This window comes from Trifolium pratense, linkage group LG3 (assembly GCF_020283565.1).
Source record: "Trifolium pratense cultivar HEN17-A07 linkage group LG3, ARS_RC_1.1, whole genome shotgun sequence".
Taxonomy (NCBI): Eukaryota; Viridiplantae; Streptophyta; class Magnoliopsida; order Fabales; family Fabaceae; genus Trifolium; species Trifolium pratense.
Genome location: NC_060061.1, coordinates 18732100 through 18744987, shown reverse-complemented (window position 1 = coordinate 18744987; position 12888 = coordinate 18732100). Strand labels below are relative to the sequence as shown.

Below are 12888 nucleotides of genomic sequence, written 5' to 3'. Positions count from 1 at the left end.
AACAGAGCTTACTAATAATTAGAACTTACTAATAATTAGAACAAAATGCATCAAGCTTGTCTCTGTGCTGTCCCAAATCCAACAGCAGTTACTCTCCCACTCTATTCAAACGCCAATGGTTCCACTTCCAGTTCTCCAACAACCACCTCTTTCAACCATCAAAAACCACTCGCACCACACACACGGATTCCAAACCAAACCATGTCGCATTCCAACACCCAAACACACCATAAATGGTCTCTTACCGGTATGACAGCTCTTGCTTTCTTCTATCTTTGACCCTTTTTGTATTAACTTGTAATCTTGTATTTGTAATGTATGAAAGGCATGCCATTGTTGAGGAATTGATAGGGTTTGGTGCCAAAGTTCATACTTGTGCCAGAAATGAAGATGATCTTAGTAAGTGTCTGAAGGAATGGATCAATTTGTGATGTGTCAGTTCCACATCAGAGGGAGGTGCTTATGGAAGATGTTTCTCTGTCTTCAATGGGAAACTCAACATCCTTGTACGCTCCTCTTTTCCTTCTCTTAATGTTCATAACCATAATTCTTGTGCTTGCTTGTTTGCATATGAAGCACTAGGAGTGTCTTGGTGGCCAATACGCCGCCTCAGTGTCCGACACTTAATACGACATGTATTCGACAATTCAAACAATTGTCCTAAAAAACTGTTTTTTTTTCCTTCTTTTGTTTCGACACGCCTTAGACACTCCTCGAACATAGGTCATATTTACATACACACATCTTTATCTTTTGCAGTATTCCATAATGATTATCAACTAGGAGGTTAAAGACCTTAAATTTGATTACATGCTTTTTTTTAGCTTTTTGGTAGTAGATGGATGAATGTGAATGACTAACATATCTTATTTTAGAATTTTACTTTTATAATGACAAGATTGTTCAATTTAGATGGATATATATAAATTTTGAGAAATTTAAAATTTCTTTTTTCTTTCAACTTCAACACCCTTGTCATTTTTGTTTCAGTTATTTGGTTTCCCTTACGAATATGTGGTTTCCTCTGTGTAAGCAGGTAATCCGAAAAAGGTTGACCATTTGCTCAACCTTGATGGTGCAAAGGAGAGGTTGCAGCTCTTTAAGGAAGATCTTTTCGAAGAAGGTTCCTTTGACTCTGTTGTTGAGGGTTGTGATGGTGTCTTTCATACTGCTTCACCTGTTCGTTTTGTCGTAAATGATCCACAGGTTTGTTCCATTCTATTGTTTATAAATAATTCAATGTGGTGTGCTTGTTGTGATTAGGTTTTATTTTAGGCCTAACTCGTCCTTAGACTCTGATACCATATTAGATTTCATATTGGACTTGGACTTAAGTCATTCTTACAAAATGTGCGACTTGAGTTTAACTCGTCCTTAGACTCTGATACCATATTAGATTTCATATTGAACTTAACTCATTCTTACATAATGTAACATGATGGATATATTGTTAAAATTGCAATTTTGATAATTATATAGTTGACAAATCATGTGATTAAGGATAAGCATAACTGCACTTTTTTGAGATGGTTTCGCTTTTTTGAAAAGTTAACATTACCTTTTTGTTGTATTTGCAAAACAGATCAGTTGCTAGTGTATGCAATGTTAACTTTTGATTTCTCTATTTCAGGTTGAGTTGATTGATCCAGCGCTGAAGGGAACTCTTAATGTTCTTAAATCATGTGCGAAATCACCATCTGTGAAACGAGTTATCTCGACTTCTTCTGTTTCTGCCATTGCATTTAATACAAGGCCGAAAAATCCCGAGGTTGTCGTTGACGAGACATGGTTTTCAGATCCAGATTTCTGTAGGGAATCAAAGGTTAGAACTGTTTTTGGTGATATAAGATAAAACCTTGGATGATATTACAAAAGGAACAACAACCTATGATACCCTAAATGACTTTAAGATACAATTAATTAATATCACAAAATACTTCTATCATAAATCAACACTAGTTTTCTTGCCAACTTGTATTTGTGTTTTCAGTTATGGTGCACACTTTCAAAGACTTTGGCCGAGGCTGCTGCCTGGAAATTTGCAAATGAAAACCGCATTGACATGGTTGTTATTAACCCAACAATGGTGGTAGGATCTCTTTTGCAACCGGAGGTTAATGATGAAAGTGTTGAAACAATTTTAAAACTAATAAACGGTAATTCTTTCAAAGACTTGCAAACATTTTTAGTTTTTTTTTTTTTAAACAATTTTACTAACATTTTTAGTTAAAGCTTAAAGTATGTGCATTTTTATAATAGTTACACTTCTTGTCATGCCCAATTGATCAGTGCTTTGTTGTTATTGACTTGATGTGTGCAAGACAAGATACATTATATATCACCAAATACAGTATGTTTTATTAGTTTTTGTTGATACTATTAGATAATGACTAACGAATCTTCTGATGCATTGTTACTGACTGCTATTGTTCATAAGTTGGATTCTCTTCGGGTCTATTTGCATTCGGAATTGTATATAAGAGAGCCAAAACATGAACAGATCCTTTATCTCCCATTAAAAGAATTGGAAATGATGAAAGCCCCAGGTTTTTTTTACATTTTTCTGAGGGTTGGGAATTCAAATTATGGACAAGGACTTTTTGAATGTGATCTTTATGGTTAATTGCATTCGATAATTTAATGTATGCTTTGTTTCAAGGAAGAGTACTGAAATTGATTTTGCATTAGGATAAAAATTTACATCAAACATGCTTTTAGAGTAAAAACATTTAAACGTAAATCACTTCTGTCAAATGTTCACCCAAAGACATACTAAATATGCTTTGGAAAACATGGTTTGTCACCCCCCAAATAAAGCAAGAAGATCCCTTCCCTCATTGAGAATGCATGCGTATGGTTATGTTTTTACTTAAACTTACTGGATGCTGAAGCCAAATATGTACTGCAGAAAAATGGATGCAACACTCTAAAGAAGTGTTTTAACCTTTTTCCCCCTTCCTTTCTATCTTAATCTTCCATTTTTTGTCTTCGATGTCATTGAATGGTTAATGTATTTGTTGCTTTGATTATTTAAAAATAGTGAACTTTTGCAATGTGTGACATATTAAGTAATGTCACATGTATTCCAGAAAAGAATTGTCATTGGGTTTAAGTTGGATACAGTCAACAATCACAATCAATCATATGTGTGACTCGTGACGTTAGAAGTAGTTATGATTTAAGTCAAACATTTTTATTGGTCTGCCGATTATGACTGATTGATAGTATAAAAGATCTTTATACCGACGGTGTATTAAATCCTTAAACTATTTAAGGGTAATTCATCTATTAATTTGTCCGCACACATCAAAACTGAGGAGTTGTGTGAAAGCATACACATTGTTGAGTTGGGTCTTACTCTTCTTATTCACATTGCCTTGCCCTTAAAGTTCTGGAATCATGCATTTTTAACATGTTTGTTTATCTCCTTAAAACTTCCTACCTCTTCCCCTAAGTTTGTGGTTCTACTTTTATATTCCACTTTGTTCCATCAACTAGACTCTAGTACAGTGGAGTCATAACTCATATGTTAAGTCAATCATATAGACACAATTTTATGAACAGATCAGTGGAGGGAGTGGGGGAGAAATAAGTGAAGGAGAGGATCCAAACCCAGAAATAATATCCTCGTGGATGAGATGACAATCAACCTCATTGTGCTTAATCAGTTTATGGAAGAGTAATAGCATAATTTCATGCGTATTTAGTAGTTATATAATTTTTAGTTTTTGTTTTATTTGTATAATTATTTTACTAGTTTTTGTTTAATTGCCAATTGTAGGATAAAGACAAGGGAACATGAAGAAATGGTGATAAAAAATGCAATTGATGAGGTTTCTAAGTCAAGGAATCAATTTATGACAATGAAAGTGAAAGATCTCTGAAAAACAGTTTTTTGGGCATAACTAAACGTTTCTGAAACCATAGCCAAAAGTTAAGAGAAGATGAAAAATCACAAATACACACGACCATCACACATACATCATGCTGCTGAGTAATCAATTTTCATCCAAACAACAATTTATTCACTTACATTCAATAAAAATACAAGATATATATATATATGATTACAATATTTTAATACAATGACTTACAATTTGCTAAGACAGAAGAACAAAAACAATGACAAAGGAAAATTGCAAATCCACGATGAGATATTGTTGTTCGGCAGTGGTTTGAGTTGCAGATCTCGCTAGCGACTGTACCGCCATTTATCATTTTTGTTTCTTTAACTATGGCCTATTCAGTTTCATAGCCTTGTGCAACTTAAATCTTGTTGAGTACAACGGAATAATAACGTAGGAAATCATCCATACAGACCCAATTGAGAAATAGAAGATCATAACAACTTTGGAATTGAAAGCTGTAGGGGATATATATGCCATAGAATATAGATAACTAAGGGCAAAACAAAACATTGGAAAGAAAATATGAAACCCCCTTCTTTGGGTCAGGATAAGTATTGATATCATTGATGTCAAAAAGGAAAGAATATTCAAACATGTATACCCAGAGAATATACTTTTTGGCATGACCGATTTACCTGCAGTATCATCGTCACTAGCATTAGCTTGATAAACTCCACCAGCGGGGCTTATTGCTGCTTGATAAGTAGCAGTTACAACAAGAGTGAAAATTATCAACAAAGTGTTACGTTTCTCATCTGATATATCACTTCTAATGCGAGATATATAAATTAAAAGTTCATCTATTATTGGTGTATATGATATATAGTAATATGCAAGTATTTGATAATCGGGGAATATGGTGACTTCTGAGCCAGGTTTTGCTCCTGCGCTTATCAATATATTCTTAATCTCTTCCCTCACTGCCATGTCTAATGCTGTTTTGTTCTCGAGGTTCTTCGTGTTCAAGTTAATATTAGTCTTTACCAACAACTGAAGTTCCTGTGCTCCCAAGTAATTAAAAAAAAAACATTTTTGTTAGAGAACATTTATAATATTAGCAACTAAAATCTTCGATAAAGTGTGCTAACCACCTATCAACTATATAAGTTTTCATCCGCGTTCGTCAAATAAAATATAATTATTAATTACCCGGAGCTCAGTACTTAGCGCTGAAATGTGCAAAATAGTGTTGCCGGCCTCATCTTCCTGATTTAGTATTTTATTTTGCAACTCTTTAGCACCTCTCTGTTCATTTGTTTTGAGCAAGCCAACAAGTAATTGAAGGACCTCATACCGTTGATTCTTAACAGCAATATGCAGAGCAGTTTCGCACCTCACAGTCAAGCATTCAATGGACTCCGGACACAGAAAGAGAAAGTTAGCTAAAAGGTCAGCCTCACCAATTTGACTTGCAAAATGAAGAGGAGTCACGCCTTCCCTCCCTTGGACTCTAACAAGTTGTTTATTGATGTTCACAAAGCGAGACACCATCGTCTTGTGGCTGTTTTGCATAGCAAGATGGATGGGGCTGAATCCTTGCTCATTTAGCTTCAAAGCAAATGAAGGTTTCAACCTCATAATTTCAGTGGCAAACCGAAGATGACCCATAGATGAAGCAATATGCAAAGGAGTGTCAACAAATGGTATCAAATCAATACGCTCCAAAATGTATGGATCATCCTTAATTACTTCATAGAGCAGATCTATATTGCCTGCTTCAGCTGCGGCTTTTAGCTGCTCACTATTATTTGTGTTCATTTTTTAAGGATTTAAGATAGGTTCTCTGCAACTGATGCTAATATATAGATATCTACCCTCTTATATTATATTCATTCAACCAAACATTTACTATCTCCAGCCAAAGAAAGGAGACTATTGACTACTACATGCCAATGTTTATTCCTTATTTTTATTGACAAATTATTGTACTATGTCTTTTTATTATTATCATTATTTTATTATTAACTTTTTTATTTATGATTTGTTATAAGTTACTCGCTCTGATTTCTTATATAAGTAAAGTTCTCTTTCTAAGTTCATTGAAAAATCGAACTAGATACATTAATTATTCAATAAATAAAAAAAGAGAATTTATATTTGTACAATAATTTTTGAACAACATTTGACAACTTTCTCTCTCATACACACATTTCATTCTTATTCTCTCTCTTCATTTTTCACTCTATATTATTATTTTCCAATAAGAATAAGGGAAAAGAAAGTTGTCCCAAAATTTGTTCCAAAATTGTTGTTCAAATAACACACCTCTAAAAAAATAAGTGTGTAAAATCAGTCAATGGTTAAGCCAATGGCTAGCATGGGATAGAATGGCTAGGCCAATGGTTGAGATTTCAGGACTTTCATTCATTTAACATTGCCATGATTGCTAAACAAGCTTGGAATTTTGTGTCAATACTTTGGTGGCTAGAATATATGTTTGATACGGAGATTTTGTGTCACGTGATGTTATTGTTAATTGGTGTAGGTGGAAGATTGAAGATGGTAGTAAAATTAAAATTATGTTTGAACCATGGTTATCGGCAGAGTGAAGCAATGGCCTTATTGGAGGCAATTCGAGAAGCCTCTATTAGAGGGTGGTACAACCCTTTAGCCTTCATTACCTTCAGCTACTTCTTAAAAAGCCACTTCTTCCAATAACTCATTCTACCTTATAACTTATAACTTATATCCACAAATCCATGAAAGGAATAGACATGTTCTGTTCTTCCCCTGCTTCAACAGCAATAATACATAGTAATATGAATCAACGTTCTATGCTACGACGAAGCAGAACCACGAAAACCTACGATCAAAGGAAAAACCAACTTCATCATGTTCCTTGTTCATCTCAATTACCTATTAATCCCATGCCTTACTTTGAGAAACATAGAAAAAGTTCATCAGATAAACAAAATAGTAGTACTACTACTGACACTCGTAGGAAAAGCTCCGCTAATGTCAACGATCTTTCTTCGAGAAGATATCTTCTCGATGACACGCCATTCATTGATTGGTTATCTGAGTCTAACAAAATATTGGTTCCTCGAGGTGAAGCCGAAGTTGTGTCCATGGATAAGAAAAGAAAAAGTGATTCTCATGCTCTAGTTAGGTCCTCTTCTTCAGCTCTCTCCTCCAAGGACCAGGTTTTTGTTTTAATTTTCTGTTTTTCAATTTTCTCAAAAAATGTGAAAATTTGAAGGCCTATTCTCGATATATGCTTACGCACGATATCAACGCATCTGGTTACATTTAATCACTTTTATTTTTTAAAATTATTTGTCATTGTGAGTTGGTGTCATATACTAATTATTTGTATATGTGTTAGTGCTTCATATAATGTTTGATGTATCGGAAACAAATCTACAGGTTGTGGTTCTAAGGGTGTCATTGCACTGCAAAGCCTGCGAAGGAAAAGTCAGAAAACATATTTCGAAAATGGAAGGTGAATTCTTGTTATTAACACGTAATTTAGGGGGTCTTATATAATTTGAGCTTGAATTTATTTAAGCAAGCAAAATTGATAACAATATATCAATTAACCAATGCTAGACATCTAATTTTGATGTTTGTATTTGTAAAATTGTAGCATACTCATATTCCAAGTGTTAGATTGTAGAATGAATAGTTTTCATTCTCCATATTTTAAGTGTATAAAAATTTATGCCAAAAGCAAATATTTGGGTTAATACTATGCTATTGTGTAGGAGTGAGATCATTCAACATAGAAATGGAGACAAAAAAAGTAACAATTATCGGAGCCGTGACGCCTTTAGATGTACTAGCAAGTGTATCCAAGGTGAAGAGTGCACAACTATGGCCGTCTACAACATCGTCATGTGCTAGTGTATGCAATGTTAACTTTTGATTTCTCTATTTCAGGTTGAGTTGATTGATCCAGCGCTGAAGGGAACTCTTAATGTTCTTAAATCATGTGCGAAATCACCATCTGTGAAACGAGTTATCTCGACTTCTTCTGTTTCTGCCATTGCATTTAATACAAGGCCGAAAAATCCCGAGGTCGTCGTTGACGAGACATGATTTTCAGATCCAGATTTCTGTAGGGAATCGAAGGTTAGTACTCCCTCCGTCCCAAAAAGAATGACCCAGTTGACCGAAACACGCATGCCAATGCATAACTTTGGCGACTAATATCTTTAATTGTATAATAGTAAAAATTATAAAAAATTGATATTTTGAAAATACTCATCGAGACGAATCTAACAACATCTTATATGTTAATATTTATTTTTATTTATTAGTAGAAAAATATGGTCAAAACAATATATATGAATAGTGCATATATTCAAAATGGGTCATTCTTTTTGGGACGGAGGGAGTACTGTTTTTCAGGCTTAAACTTGAAACTCGTGAAGCTAGGACATGCAATATTGATGTGTTTTTTGGTGATATAAGATAAAACCTTGGATGATATTACAAAAGGAACAACAACCTATGATACCCTAAATGACTTTAAGATACAATTAATTAATATCACAAAATACTTCTATCATAAATCAACACTAGTTTTCTTGCCAACTTGTATTTGTGTTTTCAGTTATGGTACACACTTTCAAAGACTTTGGCCGAGGCTGCTGCCTGGAAATTTGCAAATGAAAACCGCATTGACATGGTTGTTATTAACCCAACAATGGTAGTAGGATCTCTTTTGCAACCGGAGGTTAATGAAAGTGTTGAAACAATTTTAAAACTAATAAACGGTAATTCTTTCAAAGACTTGCAAACATTTTTAGTTTTTTTTTTTTTTAAACAATTTTACTAACATTTTTAGTTAAAGCTTAAAGTATGCTAAACAGTTTCAACAAAACCGTCCAAATCCTAATCAAGCTGCACTTATTATCACACAAGACCTTTCATCATCCATCAATAATACCCAGGCCCACATGTCTAACCCTACCACAAATCAAAACAAAAAACCAGCCTATCAAACCATTACAAATTCGACCTTTAATGCTGCAGCTGCCACATCGAAAACTAAACCTATTCCTTCAATTTCCGTTACAGACAAAATTCCAAAAATATTCCCCAATATTAATTCCCCAATAACCAACCATTACTTCAGCCCCATCATAATCAACCAACCAGAAACGGAAACTCATAATCCCCAATCATTAACCCATCAAATTTTGCCCTTCAATAGCCAATCTATTACACGGGACCCACAACCAATTAAACCCCCATCAACCAAAAACTCACGCTACAAGGCCCAAAAAATTGCAACCAACCAACCCGGTTCTTTAACCTTAACCGACCCGAACTTAAACCGAACCAGACTAGACAAAAAACCCAAAACCTTATCGAACCCGACCCATAACCCATCTGAACCAACCCCGACCCAGGAAAACACAGACGACATGGAGACTCAGAGCGAGAAAAAAAGGAGAAGAGAAGATGAAAACACAAACATCACAGACAACTTGAAGAATTCAGAGCATTTTTTAACGGCAGGTCCTGGCAGCCAGGCCTGCCGGGACCAATGAAGATCCTAAGTTGGAATTGCCGGGGATTGAGCACCCCGAGTGCAATTCCTAATCTCAGTAATATTGCTCAAGGCTACCAACCCGACATCTTGTTCTTGGCTGAAACCTTATCTAAAAATCATACTATGGAGCGCATTCGAGTGAAGTTGAAATTCCAGTCTTGCTTGTCAATAGATGCTGAAGGACGTAGCGGAGGATTGTCTGTTATGTGGAGAGACTCTATAAGCTGTAGAGTAATGAATTACTCTAGGAATTTTATCAACCTGATTGTGAGGGAGAAGGAGGAGGAGGAATGGCGTCTTACTTGTTATTATGGATATCCAGAAAGAGGTAGAAGAAGACAGGCCTGGGATTTATTAAGAGAGCTGCGAGATATGTCGGAGCTTCCTTGGTGTATTGTAGGCGATTTCAATGACTTGTTGGCTCAAGAAGACAAAAAAGGGATTCATCATCATCCCAATTGGTTGTGCAATGGTTTTCGAAGTGCTGTATGTGATTGTGACCTTACAGATATTCATCTTGAAGGGTATCCGTATACTTGGGTTAAGAGCAGGGGTTCGCCGAATGTTATTGAAGAACGACTAGACAGAGCCATGGCTAATTCTAACTGGCTCATGATATATCCAAACGTCAAGCTAGTGAATCTTCTAACCTCTCATTCCGACCACAGTCCTCTTCTTCAGCTCTCTCCTCCAAGGAACAGGTTTTTGTTTTAATTTTCTGTTTTTCAATTTTCTCAAAAAATGTGAAAACTTGAAGGCCTATTCTCGATATATGCTTGCGCACGATATCAACGCATCTGGTTACATTTAATCACTTTTATTTTTTAAAATTATGTCATTGTGAGTTAGTGTCAGTGTCATATACTAATTATTTGTATACGTGTTAGTGCTTCATATAATGTTTGATGTATCTGAAACAAACCTACAGGTTGTGGTTCTAAGGGTGTCATTGCACTGCAAAGCCTGCGAAGGAAAAGTCAGAAAACATATTTCGAAAATGGAAGGTGAATTTAGGGGGTCTTATATAATTTGAGCTTGAATTTATTTAAGCAAGCAAAATTGATAACAATATATCAATTAACCAATGTTTGTATTTGTAAAATTGTAGCATACTCATATTCCAAGTGTTAGATTGTAGAATGAATAGTTTTCATTCTCCATATTTTAAGTGTATAAAATTTATGCCAAAAGCAAATATTTGGGTTAATACTATGCTATTGTGTAGGAGTGAGATCATTCAACATAGAAATGGAGACAAAAAAAGTAACAATTATTGGAGCCGTGACGCCTTTAGATGTACTAGCAAGTGTATCCAAGGTGAAGAGTGCACAACTATGGCCGTCTACAACATCGTCATCCTCATCATCTAGACTAACATTTCCATGATCGACACAATCAGTTATTATAGTGCATGTTTAAATTGACGGTGAAATTAACAGAAAATCATCCCGCCAATCTAAACATACACTAATAAATTAGCCTATATTTTCCTATCTAGTTTTCTTTTGTTTGGTACAAGTAGTACCTTATGGAATGTGTGTGTTTGTATGATTATAAGTTCAACATCAGCTAAATGCTATGTGGAAATTGTCAAGAATGTGAGTACAAATAATGCATAATAACATGGTGGGGGTCATAACTGCAAACCTCACTTTCACTTCCTCAACTTGTTGTAATTTGTAGTTAAAGTTTGATGACTTGTCAATCTCAATGTATGTTATGTAAATGAATATACTATCTACATTTATTAGATGGACCACCATCTAACTTGCAATGAAGGCTTTCTTTCCTTGTTTACTATCACTCCTCACTTAAGTAGAAGTAATTACAAGTTTTTAATTTGGTCTCATGAATTAATGTTATGAATTTGGATTTGTGAATGCATAGAGTAATTCACATGATCATATCGATGGTCATTCAATCACAATCAGACTTTCTATATTGTAAGGTAAATACATTAGATGTTATAAAAAATCAAAACCTGCATTGAAATTGAGATTGTCTTACCACCATGACCAAATATAGGACGATATATAAGATTGCGACTGCACACAATCCAAAATCTAATATTAACGATTTACATGTGTAAAATTTGTTTCCAAAGAAGTTAGTAAGAAATTCAAAATAAGTGACAGGAACAGGCAATTCAAACTGATATATTTTGAAAAAGAACAAGAGAAGGAGTACATAATAATCATCAATACCATGAAATTGATCAGCACTTGAAAACCTTGTACATAATCATATATGTCTCTTCACCAAGCATGAGAACCTTGTAAATTATTAATAAGTGCACTTTTCATTTAAATAGAAGACAAAGTAATGCATGCGAGACTGACAGTGGTAGCAGGAAGCACTTAAAGGACAGACTGGTTTGGGATAAATGAAAATTTTATTTTTTTTATATGTGACAAATATTTGATTACTTAATTTATTCAGTCACACACACTCATAAAAATATATTTCACCTAAGACTTTTTCCTTGTGTTTTCTGTTTTACCTAATGATGATGATGATCAATGTTTGCTACTAAATGCTTGTGGGGCATACCAAAGGGACCATTTTTTTCTACACTCTTCACAATATGCTAGTACTAGGTAACATACCCTTAATTTCCCCCCAAAACAATGCGATCATCATGTACTTATTCTCAGAAAAGTAGTGCGACTATTTTTAGTGTGATTTCATTTTATCAATAATACTTTGTAAGTTAATAATGCCTATGCCACAGACTTTGAATATGCTGCAGTATTAAAACAACAACAGTTTTGTATCGTGGCCGTTGGATCTTTATTGAATAGTATAGATTATAACTTTCAAACTATTATCTTATGGTATAAATTGATCAAATAGTTGAGATCAAAATTATGTTTTTTTTTTTACTGCACCAAATCCATTTTCATAATGCGATATAGAGCTTCATACTTTTTTTATTTTTTGTCTTTAACCAAGTTTTAGTAGATTTAAATAAAATTTAACTAATAATTGTTTCAATTCGGAATAGTACGTTTGTTACAGATTAAAAAAATAGTGATTTTGATGCAAAATAATTTAGAGATTAGTTTTTAGAGATTTTTAGAAAAGTTGAATTTAATTTGTGTTTGTTTATTATAATAAAAATCACTTTTTTTTAAATAAAATAATCTTTAGTTTGTTTGGATTACAAATAACTTTCTTCTTTTAACATTTCTTTTGTCTCTCCTCTAAAAAAAATTTATTATTTTATAAGCTACTCTTAGTAGCTTCTCATTTTTAGCTGTTTTCTGATTATTTTTAACTTTTGATTATTTTAAAAATCTGTAACAAACAGATGCAAAACAATTAAAAGTGATTCTTTTTATAAAAAAAGTGATTTTTTTTCTAAAATAAGTTATAACAAACGCCTCTAAAACTATAGGGCGCTTCAAATCAATTCGGAATAATTGAGCTAAACCGTATTCTATATAACTATATATGTTTTCAGGTAGCTTATGATTGATT

The 12888-nt window shown here is 33.9% G+C and overlaps 3 protein-coding genes across 5 annotated transcripts; 2 read left to right on the top strand and 1 right to left on the bottom strand.

Annotated features, from left to right (window-relative positions):
* LOC123918535 (phenylacetaldehyde reductase-like) lies at window positions 1–5885 on the top strand. Of its 3 annotated transcripts, none has more exons than XM_045970612.1 (6): window positions 1–247; window positions 352–506; window positions 1037–1206; window positions 1631–1822; window positions 1991–2156; window positions 3782–4009. In XM_045970612.1, the coding sequence occupies exons 2-6, from the start codon at window positions 416–418 to the stop codon at window positions 3784–3786; spliced, it is 624 nt and encodes a 207-aa protein (XP_045826568.1). In that variant the 5' UTR covers window positions 1–247; window positions 352–415; the 3' UTR covers window positions 3787–4009. The 3 variants fall into 3 exon arrangements, with proteins under 3 accessions (XP_045826568.1, XP_045826566.1, XP_045826569.1); XM_045970610.1 differs by having other exon boundaries at window positions 326–506; window positions 3782–4008; XM_045970613.1 differs by having other exon boundaries at window positions 1–506; window positions 3782–5885.
* Window positions 4035–5666, bottom strand: LOC123918530 (ankyrin repeat-containing protein BDA1-like). Its single transcript, XM_045970606.1, has 2 exons — window positions 5058–5666; window positions 4035–4907 (listed from the first exon to the last, which is right to left on the bottom strand). Exons 1-2 carry the CDS (start codon window positions 5664–5666, stop codon window positions 4233–4235), a joined length of 1284 nt encoding a protein of 427 aa, XP_045826562.1. The 3' UTR covers window positions 4035–4232.
* A 434-nt stretch (window positions 5886–6319) lies between the features above and the next one.
* On the top strand, window positions 6320–11182 carry LOC123918534 (protein SODIUM POTASSIUM ROOT DEFECTIVE 3-like). Its single transcript, XM_045970609.1, has 4 exons — window positions 6320–7051; window positions 7275–7350; window positions 7613–7736; window positions 10758–11182. Exons 1-4 carry the CDS (start codon window positions 6608–6610, stop codon window positions 10792–10794), a joined length of 681 nt encoding a protein of 226 aa, XP_045826565.1. The 5' UTR covers window positions 6320–6607; the 3' UTR covers window positions 10795–11182.
* Window positions 11183–12888: the final 1706 nt, after the last annotated feature.

What these genes read in the sequence shown, in the direction of transcription:
- LOC123918535 (XM_045970613.1), top strand. Translation starts at nt 416, where the DNA reads ATGGATCAATTTGTGATGTGTCAGTTCCACATCAGAGGGAGGTGCTTA. An exon ending in TTGTCGTAAATGATCCACAG is followed by an intron (nt 1,207 to 1,630) that starts GTTTGTTCCATT and finishes TCTCTATTTCAG; the next exon opens with GTTGAGTTGATTGATCCAGC. An exon ending in ATTTCTGTAGGGAATCAAAG is followed by an intron (nt 1,823 to 1,990) that starts GTTAGAACTGTT and finishes TTGTGTTTTCAG; the next exon opens with TTATGGTGCACACTTTCAAA.
- LOC123918530 (XM_045970606.1), bottom strand. Translation starts at nt 5,666, where the DNA reads ATGAACACAAATAATAGTGAGCAGCTAAAAGCCGCAGCTGAAGCAGGC. An exon ending in CGCTAAGTACTGAGCTCCGG is followed by an intron (nt 4,908 to 5,057) that starts GTAATTAATAAT and finishes TTGGGAGCACAG; the next exon opens with GAACTTCAGTTGTTGGTAAA.
- LOC123918534 (XM_045970609.1), top strand. Translation starts at nt 6,608, where the DNA reads ATGAAAGGAATAGACATGTTCTGTTCTTCCCCTGCTTCAACAGCAATA. An exon ending in ACATATTTCGAAAATGGAAG is followed by an intron (nt 7,351 to 7,612) that starts GTGAATTCTTGT and finishes GCTATTGTGTAG; the next exon opens with GAGTGAGATCATTCAACATA. An exon ending in CAACTATGGCCGTCTACAAC is followed by an intron (nt 7,737 to 10,757) that starts ATCGTCATGTGC and finishes GCCGTCTACAAC; the next exon opens with ATCGTCATCCTCATCATCTA.